The sequence below is a fragment of the Rutilus rutilus genome, assembly GCF_951802725.1.
Source record: "Rutilus rutilus genome assembly, chromosome: 7".
NCBI lineage: Eukaryota > Metazoa > Chordata > Actinopteri > Cypriniformes > Leuciscidae > Rutilus > Rutilus rutilus.
Genome location: NC_140221.1, coordinates 39,055,162 through 39,070,447, shown reverse-complemented (window position 1 = coordinate 39,070,447; position 15,286 = coordinate 39,055,162). Strand labels below are relative to the sequence as shown.

General features: G+C 39.8%; 1 protein-coding gene across 14 annotated transcripts in view; it reads left to right on the top strand.

The window, feature by feature from the left end:
• fbrsl1 (fibrosin-like 1) overlaps positions 1 to 15,286 on the top strand; it is a 308,761-nt gene that overhangs the window by 99,600 nt on the left and 193,875 nt on the right. For all 14 annotated transcript variants that reach the window (XM_084413325.1, XM_084413316.1, XM_084413317.1 and 11 more), the window contains exon 3: positions 6,244 to 6,336. In XM_084413325.1, coding sequence (XP_084269451.1) covers positions 6,244 to 6,336 — 93 coding nt within the window. The remainder of the gene's footprint in view (positions 1 to 6,243; positions 6,337 to 15,286) is intronic.

Here is a 15,286-nt window from a genome sequence, read left to right as displayed (position 1 = left end):
GCAAATAGCTCACCGTAGAACCGGCATTTGTGTAAATTTGCCTCTGTGCAACCCCCATCTTACTGGAAAGCATTGATGCATGTTGGGGTTTTGAGCCTTGTGTAATACATTTGGCCACAAAATGTGGGCATCAATCACACTGAGCTATGAACAATGCACAGTGATGATAGACATTTAATGGATACTCTGGGACTCATTGTAATAAAAGCAGGAATCCATTTAGTGTATATAGCGCTGTGTCCTTGGGATACAGTCAAGCCCAAAAGGGTTGTTTAGGTTAGTGCGACCGGGAAGGAGGAGGAGGTGGTCACATGGTGATGAGATTATAAAGATGGTTGGTTAATGATGTCATCACAAACAAACTAGCTGGAATACTTGATTCTGATTGGACAATCATAGTCATTCCGAGAACAAATATTGTTGTATAATGAGCACTAAAATGAATAACTGACTGTTGTCATAGGCAAGCAATGTGCTGTTTTCATATACTATTATAGTATTTATTAATATTTTGACTTGGCTTTTTTCTCAAGGTTTCCATCTAATATTAATATTTGATTTGATTTCAGCTTTACAATTTTATTTAACAATAACAAGACTGCTTCCTAGGTAGCTGTGGTAGTCCCATGCTTTTTGTATCTTTTTTGGCTTTTGCAAAAATTCACCCCCAAAATATATGAAAACCAAACATGTTGATTTGTTATTTGGCAATGTTGTTGGAATTTTTAGGAACAAACTAAGTAACCTCAAAATCGCTAAATATTGGGTGATTAATCATTGCTTTTTATAACTAGTCAATCACTATTTGGCTTGTGTGACTCTTACACTACAGTTCAAAAGTTGTCAGTAATTTTATTTATTCATTTTACAAAATTAATACTTTAATTCAACGAGATCAAAACTGATCAAAAGAGACAGTAAAGTCAAAAAAGATTTATATTACATATAAATACTGTTCTTCTGCTGCTGAATTTATATTCGGAATAAATTACATTTAAAAAATATTATAAGAGAAAAGTACATTTAAATTGTAGTAATATTTTACAATATTTATACAATTATTATACAATATTATGTTTTTACTGTATTTTTTGATCAAAGAAATGCAGCTTTGGTGAGACAAAAAAAACCTAAAAAGAATCTTGCTGACCCCAAAATATTGAACGGTATTATATGAGCACCATTGTACAGTAATTGATACTTCATGGCTCTGACCACTTTTGAATAAATGATTAAAAATTTTCTATGTGTCTGTGTTACTGTTATAACAGAAGAGACAGGTGGCGCTATTCTGTGACAGAATACAAAGCCTTAAATCTCCCCGACTCCCTCCCTTTCCTCCCTCACTCAGTCCGCCTCTCTCTGAGCAGCTGCCTCTGCTGAGACAGGAGCAAATGAGAGCAGATGAATCCATTTGGCCCCTGGCCCTGTTGTGGCCCCGCCATGCTCCGAGCGCCCTGTTCTGCTCTGGGGCAGCTCGGGGATAATGAGCCTGGAGATTGAGCCACTGTAGAAGTGCCACTGTCGCCCGCCCATTTTCTCTCTCTCTGTCTCTCTCTCTCTCTCTCTCTCTCTCTCTCTCTCTCTCTCTCTCTCTCTCTCTCTCTCTCTCTCTCTCTCTCTCTCTCTCTCTCTCTCTCTCTCTCTCTCTCTGTCTCTGTCTCTCTCTCTCTGCCTCTTGTCTCGTTCCCTCTTTGTCTCTCTTTCACTCTCGCTTTGGGTTAATAGAGGTGAGGCTCCTCTAGTGCGGGACACTTTTTCCAGCAAATTAGGGGAAGGATCTGTGTCCCCAGAGCCTGCCCTCTGTTATGCTCGCCCAGCCCGCCCCTTGCCGCTAGCAACGGAGAGCTTTCATCCGAACTGGGAGGGTGGTGGGTTTGAGACTTGGGCGGGGGTAATGAGGACTGACAGGGCTTGATTCTTGAGCAGGGATTGAGAGAAAACAGCTGACAGGTGAAGACGAGGGTGAGAGAGGGCCAGTGCGGCTGAGATAAAGTGAGAAGAGGTGGATTGGAAGGAGGGAGAGAACAAGGGCGAGGCGGAGGTGAAATTCTCGTGCTAATGGAGGTGGGACTTGTGGCGGCTCAGGGGCTCTTGGCTGGAGACGGCAGGCCCTTTGAGGTTAGTCAGGATCAAAAGAGCAGAATAACAAAACAGAGAGACTTCACCCCAGCACGGCTCTCAGCACGCCTGCCCGCCGCTCCTCCCTTCAGGGCAGGGACTCAGCAGCGTGCAGGAGAGGGGTTTTACCCTAACAGCCCGGCACAGATCCGTTCATGGCCTCTACTCGCCTTTTCATTCTTGTTAGTGTCTTTTTCTGTCTGGTTTCATCTCTTTTTGCTCTACAGTTCCTCTATCCTTTGGTGTAATTTTCTATTTCTTGCTTGTAGCTAGGCTATAGCATGTGTAAGACCCTGATATTGTCTAGGCATAATTAAAACACTTAAGGGCCTTTTAAACAATTTAAGTGTATGGAAATTTGAAACGGGATTTCACTAAACAATCTTAATGCTGCCTTCACTTGCTACTGGGTTTATCGTAAAACCGAGTTTTCTAGTCAAAAATTGGAGCTGAACTCCCTCTCAAGTCGTATTTACCATTGGGAACCTCGGGCATGATTTTGATACCAAGTTGGCCATGCCGTAAACTTTAAACACGGTGGAGGGGAGAACAATTGCTGCTGTGACTAGTATTCTTTATTAGTTTTTCCCACACTAGCTACATCATCTTGTATTGTTGTTAAAGTAGTGCATATTTACATAAATTAATAATCATTTGAAGCATATTGTATATTTTATACACGGCGAAAATAGCCTATATTTGACCGACATTCCAGAATAGATAGCGCGATGAATGTTTAAATGGTCAATGAATGGGACGCTAAATATCATTTTGGCTTTAATACGATTTTTCCAATAAATAGGCAAGAATAAACCTGGTGTCCTCCATTATTCCTGTTCTTTCCGACAACATAGCTCTTGAACGCGACGAGCTTGTAATCACATCTTCAGAAGTAGGATATTTCTGATAGCACGTGAAGTCAGCATTAGTCCCATTCACACCATGAATGATAACTATATTAGCCTCCGCACCAACAGATGATAACATTATGTCAGTCATGTTGTCTGCAGCTTTAAATGATCGGGCTCTTTAAAGTTGGGTGCCAATTCTCATCATTCATTAGCTGAAAAAAAAAAAAAAGTCTGAAAGTGATTCCATCAGTGTCGTTCCTCTGTGTTGCTATTGTTATAGCTATGGTTTATTGTTATATTTCTTGAATTGACCAGCTCTTTAGTGTACTTTTTAGACAAAATTAAAACAATTTTAAACATTTTAAGAGTATGGAAACTTGAGGGGTGAATTCACTTTTGCTTGCTGGATGCTAACGTCAAAAGTCTTATTCACTAGCAATCCGCAACAAAAGTATAATCCATCACTAAACCCACTGAATGTCAGATCATTATAAATGTCTCCACTTTTAAACATTTATTGGTTGATCTCCTCCACATTAACGTTGACTCATCGAACAAATGTGTTTGCGCTAATCATACCAAGGCTAACTTGAGTCCCAAACAATGTACTTTACTGTGTACCGGTACTTGCACTATAAACTATGTACTGCCATCTAGTGTTTGAATTTAAGAAGTTTTGTAGTTGAAGGAAATGTTTCAAACGCACATAATGTGATGCTAGCTTTAGTATGTTTAGCTCTTTCCGCTACATATGGAAACTATTGCTGTTGAGTGTATAAAGTGTCTAACTTCACTTCTTCCTATAGCCTCTACAACCTTTGCTGTTGTAATACAACATATTTCAGAGTAAATCTGACTATTGTAGATTTGATTGGATTGTGACGTTACTGGTTAATATTGTTTTGCCACCCATGCAGCCAATACATTTTATAGCCAATTGAAGATTGATTTTTTTTTTTTTTTTTTTTTGAATAATGTGCTGTTAAATTGGGTCCAATAAGACTAGGGTTGTTCATTATGTACAGATGATAATTTGACCATGTTGTTTTTGAATTCTCTACATATTTCAGACTTTTTGAGAGAGAGAAATGACAATGAGACTGTCGATAACAGATTCTTAGTCAGTGTGTTTGACCTTGTTCCTCTAAAAAAGACATGAATCCATAACTAGAAGAAAACACAATCACTGGAGTACTAAAGTGCATTTCAAACTCTTTGCATGATTTGTCTCTCGGTGCAGACCTGCAAAACCTTCAACTATCTCCGTTGAGACATTGAGAATGCTAACCGAATAAAATCCATGTTTGTTTGATGTAAGGTCTCACAAAATGCACAAAGTATGTAAAAAGAAAATGTCAAAAATCAGGCTTCTGTTTCCCCATCAGTGAAAACATTCATTTTCATATTGTCTTCTGTAAACAAATCAAAACCAGGTTTTGGCACACCACACACAGAGACCCCTGCTTTTTTTGCCTGCTTTTACAAGTACACACACAAGCAATTCTGTGATTCTCTAAGCAGCCCTGCAGATTACGTTGAGATGGCGGGATTGATTAGCTTGTCAGCTTTTCTGACAGAATCGAGCCCCTGTCTTGACTACGGCAAATTACTCTGACTTGATTAGGCCCACCTGCATCTCTTTTTTTGGAAATCCTCAACATAGTGCCAACGTCGTGCCTAGGTCGCATCACTCCAGCGTTTTTCACTTCTGACCTCAACTGAATGGTAATTCATTGCGCCAATCATCCAGCGCTGGCACAGTGTTGTTCCAGCGCTGGCTCAGTATTGGCTCTGGTAATTAAATGGGGCTTGTGTGCGTCCGCTGGGAAGAAGGGATCGGGGAAAACGATGACCAGGTGGTGGCAGAATGCAGGACCTGTCAGACTAGCTGATGACCATTTTAATTCTGCTCTGCCTGGGGCTATAATTGATATTTAGCAGAAAGGTTAATTGTAGCAGTGATCTGTTTAAATTAGAGTAGAGATCTGGAGACTGGGGCCAAGACCTTGCAAGCCACTTGGGACACACACACAAGAGTTGCTGGAGTAATACACACACATTCTCACATAACAAACATGCATATACTGTATGAAACTGATATATACAGCATTCTAGCTGTACTGACTTACATTTGATGTCCCAAGATCAGGTTTAGCTAACTTATGGAGACAAAGTATTGCTAAACAAACAAGCTTGTACATACTCTCATGCATATATAGTATATAGAACTAGATTTTATGTACACATGCTTAGCTGTTCAATATTAGATTTGTGCACTTGAATACTATCATGTAAGCTAAAGTAATGAAAATTATTTGGCCTAGCCTTTTGAAAAAATACAGATCTCTCTCTATAGACCTTATTCAGAGCAGCGCCATGACAGGTATGAAAGCGAGCCTGTGAGGAATAGACCGTGTTTTCAATGGCATCCGCTGTATAAAGGTGTATTAAGCTCCTAGATCACTCATAATTTTCCATAGCTCGTGTTGTCTGGAATTTTGTCTACTGAAATTTCTTGGAAAGGTATTTTTGCAGTGTTTCGTCAGCAGAACGATCCAAAAACATATTAAATAACAGTACAACCCACTGATGAGATGCATGTCTATCCCTCACAGCCTCACTTTCATTCCTTTTAAAAATAAAAGATGGCACTGCTGTGATTAAGGTCTATTGCATCATTTCACACGTATCCTTATATGCAGATGGCCATCTAAACCAGGGACAAGGTCAGTGAATGTCATTTCCGGGTGAGCTCTGGTCCTTTTGCATGCATTCAAATCAGTGCATCTTCAAATGCAGGTCAAACAAGGGACTCTTAAGTCCATCTATCTCATCACAGGAGCTCATAAAGCTGCCTACATTTCACTGTTTCAGCAAAAAAAACACCTCCTTCACCTGCCCTCCACTCAAACATTGGGTTTCCCTTGGGTTTTCACGGGCTAATGCTCTGAGTGCACCGGATAACAGTAGTAAGGCAACAATGCCCTGGTTCCAGACACAACTAGACACCTCTTGGGAAGCAGGGCCTAACATTTCCAAAGCAAACAGACAAAAGAATCACAATAGTTGACAGTCGATTAGAACATTGTATTTCTTTGAAGTCTTTGTGTTGTCTCGTAGTGTCCAGCCAACCAAAGACTTTGTTGTCGCTAAGAGAACATGGCTCTGCTTGAGGATACAAGAGTGCATCATTTTACAGTGGTTTCTTGATCAGCCAAATAAAGCTTTGTCCTAATTCTAAAATGTCATTTTTCTTCTTTGCTCTCTCTAGTCTCTGAGTCTTCTGAGCCAGGCTGGGAAGAAAATGGAGGAGACGGAGGTGAAAACAGCACCCAGGAGCAGCTCTAAAGATCGACTCAGTGAGGTAAGCACAATGAAGTGTGTCATTATGACGTCGGTAAACATGAAAACCAATAGGAGAGGTCCATTTGGCCTTTACCAGCCAAGTACTTACATGTGTGTAAAAAAAGGTTTTCAAGGAAAATGCCTGTTGGATACATAACAGGTGCGTACGCACATACATTTCTCTGTCTTGCAGCCATTTGTCACTCGCAGCAAACATATTGCTTTCCTTAAAGATATGCGCTCTCCTGTGTGTTATTTTCAAAAGCAGCTGAAATGCAATAAACATGTTATATGGGCTTAGACTCCATATAATCAGCTGCATTTTTAATCTAATTAAAATTCCTTTTTAATCTTATGTTTTATATTTTGCTCTAAATTTAGAAAGAAAAAAAACGAAGTGCAAATTTATTCAATTAAAAATAATTTCTGCAATGGACTGTTTGAAAACAGGTTTTATGGTTAGATATATGCATATGTACGGTTACACTCAAAAAGAATAACTCGGTCATCTAAATTTTTTTTTTTTTGGTGAGGAACTAGGATTCCCACAGTATTGAAAAATCTGGATATATCCTAATGTTATATAAAAATATATTGCTTGTACACAGTTTGTAAAAATGTAAAAAAAGGATTGTGAGTAAATGTTTCCTTTTAAATCCTTATCCAGTAAATCAAAGTCAGGGCGCCTTCTAATATTGTTGTGGACTTTGGAGTCAAAAAGGTTGAGAACCACTGATCTAATTGTTCTTTTGGCAGGCGACTCTTGTTTCAGAAGCAGTTAGCTTGTCAACTCACGGTCAGCTAGGACCATTTCCCTCACCAGTGTCTTTGTAGAAAAGAATCCCCAGTCTAGCTGGTGCCGTTTCTGAGTAACGCAGAGCACTATCGAAGAGGAAAAAAATAGTGGTAGGGTTTCGGTTGGTGCTTGAATGAAGAAATAATGTGATTGAGAGAGGGGTAATGAGAATTTGTGTCTAATTCCCCCGAGACTAGCTGAATACGCGTCCCTAACTCACGCCTGTCAAACGCGTGTCCGAAATCCCCTGTAAATTCGTTCGGATGGATCCGTAATACGGCGGCGGCGAGGCAGCGCGCCTCAGCGAGCCGAGGATGAAGGGAGGAGAAGATGATGAAAAGAATAAAATGTTTTTAATGAAGAGATTAAATGTGATGCTTAGGCTGTTAAGGATTCGGAGGGGAAATTTCTGTCTTCGCTTTCCCCCTCCCACCCTTCATCGCCATCATTTATGAATTTGTGCAAAAGGCTGTTTTTCATGAAAAAGTCAGAGAGGGAGAGCGAGGTAGAGCGAGAAACGAGCTCGAGGCAGATAAAAGCGTGATCCAGGCTGACAGTTTTGACAGCAAAAAGCGACAGAACAACGGGCAGACAGAGAGAGGGAGGGAGGGCTGAAAGACTGCAGAAAATTGCAGACTGTAATGGCTGACAGTGCCAGATATGACATTTCTCTCTAATCTCCTGCCAAAGGAATGGTGCTAAAATGCAGAGCGCCATATCCATGTCATCTGTAGGCCTATCTGTCCATCTCGGAGTGAGGGAAAGACACAAGACGACAGCAAGAGATCTGCGGAGCCCGTTCGGTTGTGTCCCGCCGCACGAGGCCCGGACGCCACGCTAACGCTAGCTTTGTAAACAGGATCATCTTTCATCACTGTCACATTGTTAAATGGTGTAAAAAATCTTCCCTTGTGATTCGCCATACATGCTAATTTTCTTTGCATACCAAATGCGCTTTTCATACCCACTTCAAAGACGCTTAGGCGTGTGCGCCGCTAGCTAACGATCTCTTCGCTTCAGAGGCGGATAAAACTGGATTTCTTTTTTGTCGTTGGAGTGTCAGAAGGAAATGGAAACAAACGAGGGGGATGGCGTTGTCTCAAAGAACCGGGGGCAGGCGCAGGGTGATTAAAAAAAAAAAAAACAGCCAATGTGGGGGCTTGCCACTTTAGCGGTGCGTGCATTTGCTAAGATCTTATTTTAACGTAACACATCCACATGCTTAGCATGGCTTTGGCTCTTGTGAAAACTTTACAGAAACAGTGTGTTAAGAATTAATGAGTATAGTGATCTGACGAGACTTTGTTTAATTTGACTTGAGTGAAAACAAGGCAGTGAAAACATTGAAGTAGAGTATATTCATACTGTCTTAGGCTACATTCACATCGCAGCTGAATATGGCTCAAATTCTTCTTTTTCTTTTTTTGTGTGAAACAGATCATATCACTGAACATTTTGACATTTCAACTGACATTTTTAATTCTGATCTGGTCCACCATCAGATGTGAAACAAATCAGAGTCGTATCTGATGTTGTTTTAGCGTGACCTTGATTTAAATATATCTGACTGTTTACATTAATCACACTCAACATTTATGAATTGCATAATATGTTAATGTGTTCACAAAGAAAAAAGAAAAAATGACATTAATAACTCTATATATCACAGGTCACATTAGACTTCCGCATTGTCGTAAAAATTTCTTCATAATCTATTATTACCCGTCTTTTTAATTTTCATATTTTAATGATGATAAGCCATTTAATAGGCACTGTTTTTGTTCATGTTTATTCTCAAAATTACAGGACAAGCATATAGGCTAGATTATGCATTTATTTATTTATGAGAAAATTGATCAGAGACTGCATTACTTTTCAGGTTTCATCATGAATGTTTGTCAAGTAAATCGCAATAAGCTTTGTGCTTTGTTACTTTTGATACTTTTGATTTGAAACAGTCTCAGCTTTCAAAGTCTGTCCATTTTATCACAAAATTCAAACAATAAAAAAAAAATTTGTGCCTCTCTTCTCGCCACCAAGTGGACAGAGGTGATAATTACATCTACAAAGTACACTCATCCCCAGTGTAATCTATCAAAATTATGCACGACTGTCAAATTTTTACGTCACTGCTATATATATATACATACATACAGACCCTTTCCAAAAAATTTGAATATCATGGAAAAGTTTATTATTCCCATAATTCCATTCAAAACGTTAAACTTCCATAGATTATAGATTCAGGGCCCACAACTTAAACGATTTCAAGTATTTAGTTGTTTATTTGTACATAATTTGGGCTTCCGGCTCATAAAACCCACGAAAACAGGATTTCAAAAAATTTGAATATTACATGAAATCACACAGTAATTACACAGTGATACCATGGTCATTGAACCAGGTTTTGGTTATTTTGGCAGTGTGGGCAGGTGCAAATCCTGCTGGAAAATGAAGGAAGCATGAAGTGCTCTGAAAATGTCCTGGTAGACGGCTGCGTTGACTCTGGATTTAATAAAGCACAGTGGACCAAAGTCCTCTTTTCTGATGAGAGCAAATTTTGCATCTCATTTGGAAACCAAGGTCCCAGAGTCTGGAGGAAGAATGGAGAGGCACACAATCCAAGATGCTTGAAGTCCAGTGTGAAGTTTCCACAGTCTGTGTTGGTCATCGGCTGGTGTTGGTCCACTGTGCTGTCCACTCAACGCAGCCGTCTACCAGGACATTTTCAGAGCACTTCATGCTTCCTTCAGCAGACAAGCTTTATGGAGATGCTTCCTTCATTTGCTGACACAAAATTATATATATATAATATAGGTTGGTACATGTATTCATCCTGAAACGTCATGGTATGGACATCACGGTTTCGGTGAATACAGTCAGTTACAGGTGATCCACACTCTAATCCAGAAGGGGCCACGTAGTAATGCAACGCTGTTTGTTAACCACCACAGCAGGAGGAAGAGCAGAATAAGAACAGCGCATGTGCGAGTGACTTAAGCACTTGAAAACAAGTCCTAGATTGCGTTGAATGCATCTTTCTGCGCTCACGGACAAAGGAGTATACTTTGAAAGGCTCATGGAAAATTAAGTATAGGAGGGTTGGGCTTAAGCTTTGAATGTTTAAATATAGCTTGAGTGGAGTAAATTGTTACACTACTAATGCACAACATGTTTATTAGTACTTATAAAGCACATATTAATGCCTTACTCTGCATGACTGTTGTCTACATCCTTTAATCCTACCCAATACCTAAACTTTACAACCTTACTAACTAATAAGCAGTAATTAGGGGTTAATAGTGAGAATTGAACCCTAATCTAAAGTGTGACCATTTTTCCTGCTGTACCAAACTCGTATCGAACCGTGACCTTAAAACCGAGGTACGTACCGAACTGTGACTTTTGTGTACCGTTACACCCCTAATATATACTGTACTATATTATTCTTAATGGTGGCTGGGGCATTGCTAAGTGGTTGCTGGGGTATATTCTGGTCACTTGATATAGCTTGATTATTTTTTTTATTTATTTTTTCTACACTCTGCTGTTAAAAATTTTGGCCAGTAAGAAATCAGCAAATTACATTCAGCACCGACACATTTAGTTGATCAAAATTTACAGTAAAGACATTTATAATGTTACAAAGGATTTCTATTTCAACAATTCTGTTCTTTTGAATTTTCTATTCATCAAAGAATTCTTGAAAAAAAATCAGTTTTAACGTCGATAACCATCGAAATGTTTCTTGAGCAGCAAATCAGCATATTACAATTTTTGAAGGATCATGTGACACTGACTTAATGATACTGAACATTCAGCTAACAAGAATAAATGACATGTTAAAAGATTAAAACAGTAAAATTTTACTGTATTTACTGTGTTGTTGATCAAATGAAAGCAGATGTGTGAGACATGTTTCAAAAACACTATTTATTGAGTTGTACTTTTGCCTCTTGAAATCTCATTATCATTTGCATCAAATATATGAAATATGCTATATCTAAACTGACTATATAAGCTTTTGTGTTTCCGAACAGCAAGGATGTTTTTGCGTTTGGGGTGGATCAGGCACGAAGGTAATGACACTGATAGTTTTGAACCCACCCACTATGTCACAGAAGCTGCCCACAGAGACCCGCCAACACCTACTGCATCTCAGCCGTCTGTTCACTCACTGGCTTCACGCTCCGTTGCTTCCCGATTGGCTTCTTTTCATCCGCTGCCCTATCTTAACCAATAGTCTGGGCCGCAGCTAAACAATCCACCTCCTCCCACTTGTCACCAAATCTGCTGGGGCCCAAGAAGTGTAGAGTGATGCAAGAGGATGGGTGAAGGGGTTCGAGTCAGTGTGAAAATGGGCTTGGATTAAGAAGCGGGTTCACCCCCATTTCTTTTTAAAGAGGTTGTTTGGTTAACCCCAAAACAGCTGCCGTCCTGCTCACCCTACCGCCCCGTTTCTCCCTCTTTCACGTTTGCTTTTCTCTCATTCTCTCCCAGCCTGCATCTTAATCCTTTTTTGAAGTCCTAAGTGCTAGGCAAATCCATTGAGTGCTGCGTATAATGGCTTTTAAGGGAGCGTGTTTAGATGTGGCCCAGCCCCATGGCTTATGAACCGCGGATGGTGTAATGGATTTTTTTCCCTCTCTCTCTGCAGCACTAAATCCAATGTATTGTTCCTCATTATCATTTAAATAAGTCTCCCTTTCAACTCTGAATGTGGCAATGTGAATGAACCGGGGCATTGTAAGGCTAACTCTACAAATTTTTGGCCTCCCGGTGAGCCTCACTCGCTCTTCTTCGTACGTTACGCCTCCTCGCTTTTCTGTGAGAGAAAAAAAGAGAGGTTCTGGAAAAGTATTTGGATCCTGCAGTGCCGCCTTTCCGGGTTTTCTCAAGACCACTTCTCTAATTGCCACAGTGGGAGTTTGTGCTGAGTGTGAGAGAGAACCGAGGAACTGATGAGGGTTAAACCCCTGTAGCAGGTGTGTGTGTGTGTGTGTGTGTGTGTGTGTGTGTGTGTGTGTGTGTGTGTGTGTGTGTGTGACTGAATCCTGCGCAAGGACAAAATTGGTCTTGCGGAAAAGTCACCCCCTGAGACAGAAGCAGAAATTGCCAATCGCACAGAGGAAAGAGGCAAAAGAGGGGGGAAATGATAGGAGGTAGAGCAGGAGAGATTTGGAGATTGGTATTCAGGCCTAGTCTGTAGTGCTGGGATGTGGACGGTGTCTTCTAGTCTTACTGGAGAAGTCTGGAACAGGCTGCATTTCTCTCATTTGAGCTAGTGTGAGTTCTGCATCATGTCTACTTGTTGATCAAGGGTTGAGTTGTCTGTGGAATGTAGAACGGTTGTTCATTTTCTTTCAGCTAAGGTTGGGAAGTGACCTGGTTATTCAATAATGTATCAATAAGCTTCATTATGATGATATTGTGATTCTGTAAGTTCAGTGTATTGCAATCCAGCATATGTCCATTAAAAGGAAAATAAGTTCTTTATTAAGTTACTTTATAAGTAACCTTATTTACTATTTCAGACTATCTGAGACAGCGTTGCAATAACATATTGCATCTTGCTCCGGACTTGACTGATAGACTGGCATTCTGACATCGCGAGTGCCATGCTTTCTAACCTTAAAGCAACACCAAAGATTATTTTGTACCTTAAAATAATGTTTCCAAAATCGTTTCAGTGATTCATCAACTCGTAATGGTGAAACGGCACTTCTGCATTCGCTTTGCGACCCTCTCGGCTATAACCACACTATGCAAGTTTGCCAGATCGGTTAGCGGATCTGTAGATCGAATGAGACATAAGAAACTACAAATTTGACTTGCTTTACGGCAAGCGTTACAATAGCAAAAAGCAGCAAACAATGTCATTATTTAGTTTTTCTTCGTTTCTGATGTCGCAATACATCATACTTTAATACAATTATGCAACATACTCTACCTTGTCTGTGGACATTGTTATTTCCAAAGCCGGTGCTGGATAAACAAATAGCGTGTGCGACGGTAGGCTGCAGTAGGCTAAATAATTTACGACTTCGGTAATGGACAATTCCGCTTCCAACCTGTAGGGGGACCGAAGAGCAAAAGTGCTTTGGTGTTGCTTTAAATCCACTTTTTACTCTGCTTATTGTACATATAAACGTATATATCAGTAGTCCCATATTCATAATTTTGACCACACAGTCTGTTTACAATGTCTACCATTGTAACATATATGGGCCTAAAATTACCATTCACCAAGTGTCAAATGTCAGTAAAAATCGGTGTTGGTGTTGGATTCTGATCTCTTGAACTACTGATGTTAACTATCTATAGTTTTCAGGACATTCATGCTGTGTTCAAGAGGTGTGTAGATTGTTTAGATTGTTTAGATTTGTTGAATTATTTCCCTTGTTTGGCAATGGCATGCCGGAGTCTTAAACTACTCCATGTAACTTCTAGTTGTTGACTCACTCAGACAGCCCTGAACTGTTTGAAAGGCCCCTATATGAATCTGAATCTGACAAGGAATCTGTCACAGAAAAATAAAATGCTTTCGTTCCCCCTCATTTACTATAAACAGACGAGGGCTGATGCAACAGCATGGAAAATGGATGCAAATGCTGGGTGTCTTGGGTCTGATCTGAATGTCGTTTCCTTTATGATGACAATCTATGACAGAGTTCTTGAAAATGATGTAACCTGGTGTGCAAGAATCATCTGACTGCTCTTTATTGCTGAGTTAATATTTACTTGATGTTTACTTGACTGCAGAGTACACAACTGAACGACTTAAATGTTTATTTTTTTTTTTTTTTGTAAAATCTTATTAGGCTATTATTGCTCAAGAGTTAGGGGTTTGTTCAGGTATTAAGTATCACATTAAACTGCTTCTGCTACATGAAAGATGATGAAATTATGTGATGTTTTCTGAAGAGAAGTATTCCATTATGCCATTACCAGGTAAAGAAGTTTATTTAGGTGGGTCCAAGCCATCTACAGACCAGATTAGTAAGCAACCACCTAGAACTCCCTAGCAACTAGGGCTGGGCGATAAAACGGTATCGGTATTAATCGACGGTACACCATTGTCGGTAATGTTATAAAAAATGTTCGATATAGCATTGCCCGTAGTAGATCTTAAGGGCCGTTTACATATCGCGTCTAAAAACCCGTGGAAGGCGCGGCTGTGCAGCTTTCTCCTCTTTTCCAAAGCTCTTGCGCTCCCGTGGCATCTGTCGTTGCTATGCGACAATGACCTGCGCTCTCCACATCATGTTGACTGAAGGTGCGGTTCCATTCGACAGTGATTCACTGCGAAGTTAAAGATGGCGCGACCACCACAACGTTGCCCAACATCAAATGGCAAACGTAATGAAAGCGGAACGAAACCTGCCCTATCTTTATTTTGTGCCAATGTCAGTGCAGCGCGAGCCGATCTTGATCAAGCGTCATTGTTACTACACAGCGCCAAGATCCAATAAAGAAAGCATTTGTATTCGCCACAGAAGTAATAACATCAGTGCGAGACCTAGTGAGAAGCATTCAAATTTCTTTATTAACCGTAAATCTCTATTAGATCAAACAGCGCTGGTGTGGAAACCAGGAGAAGAATTGTGCCATGAATGAACTAGTTATAGGCTTTAAGTCCACAGATCAGCAGCATTCACCATGGATTTAATGTAGTAACACTAACTGTAACCATGAAAGTTTGGCAGGAATAGTAAAAAGTACGTCACACATCTTTTTCCAGCACTTCAAAACTCAAATATAATTTTTTTTTTTGTGTGTGTAATGTGATGACCAAAACTTTATTTGTTTATCCTTCAAAGATTACCCCCATTTATAAAACTTGAAGTGGTACTAGAAGATGGTACTAAAACAAGATGTAGGAAAACTCACACTTATTTTTAAAAAAAATTTAAATCAAGGAAATTTCTCTGGCATTTCTTTCTTTTTGCTGTATCGAAAACGTACCGAACCATAACACCACTGTGTCCTATCAAACTGAAGCGTGAATTTTGTGAACCATTACACCCCTGCTTATTACAGATGTTGATCTACCTCAAAGTTTGCCTTGATTGTTCTACGTTTGCACTTTTACATTGCACACATTTCATACAGTTTCTTTAACACTTACTTTTTTATCTTAATATAAGACATGAAGATATATATTTTTTAATTT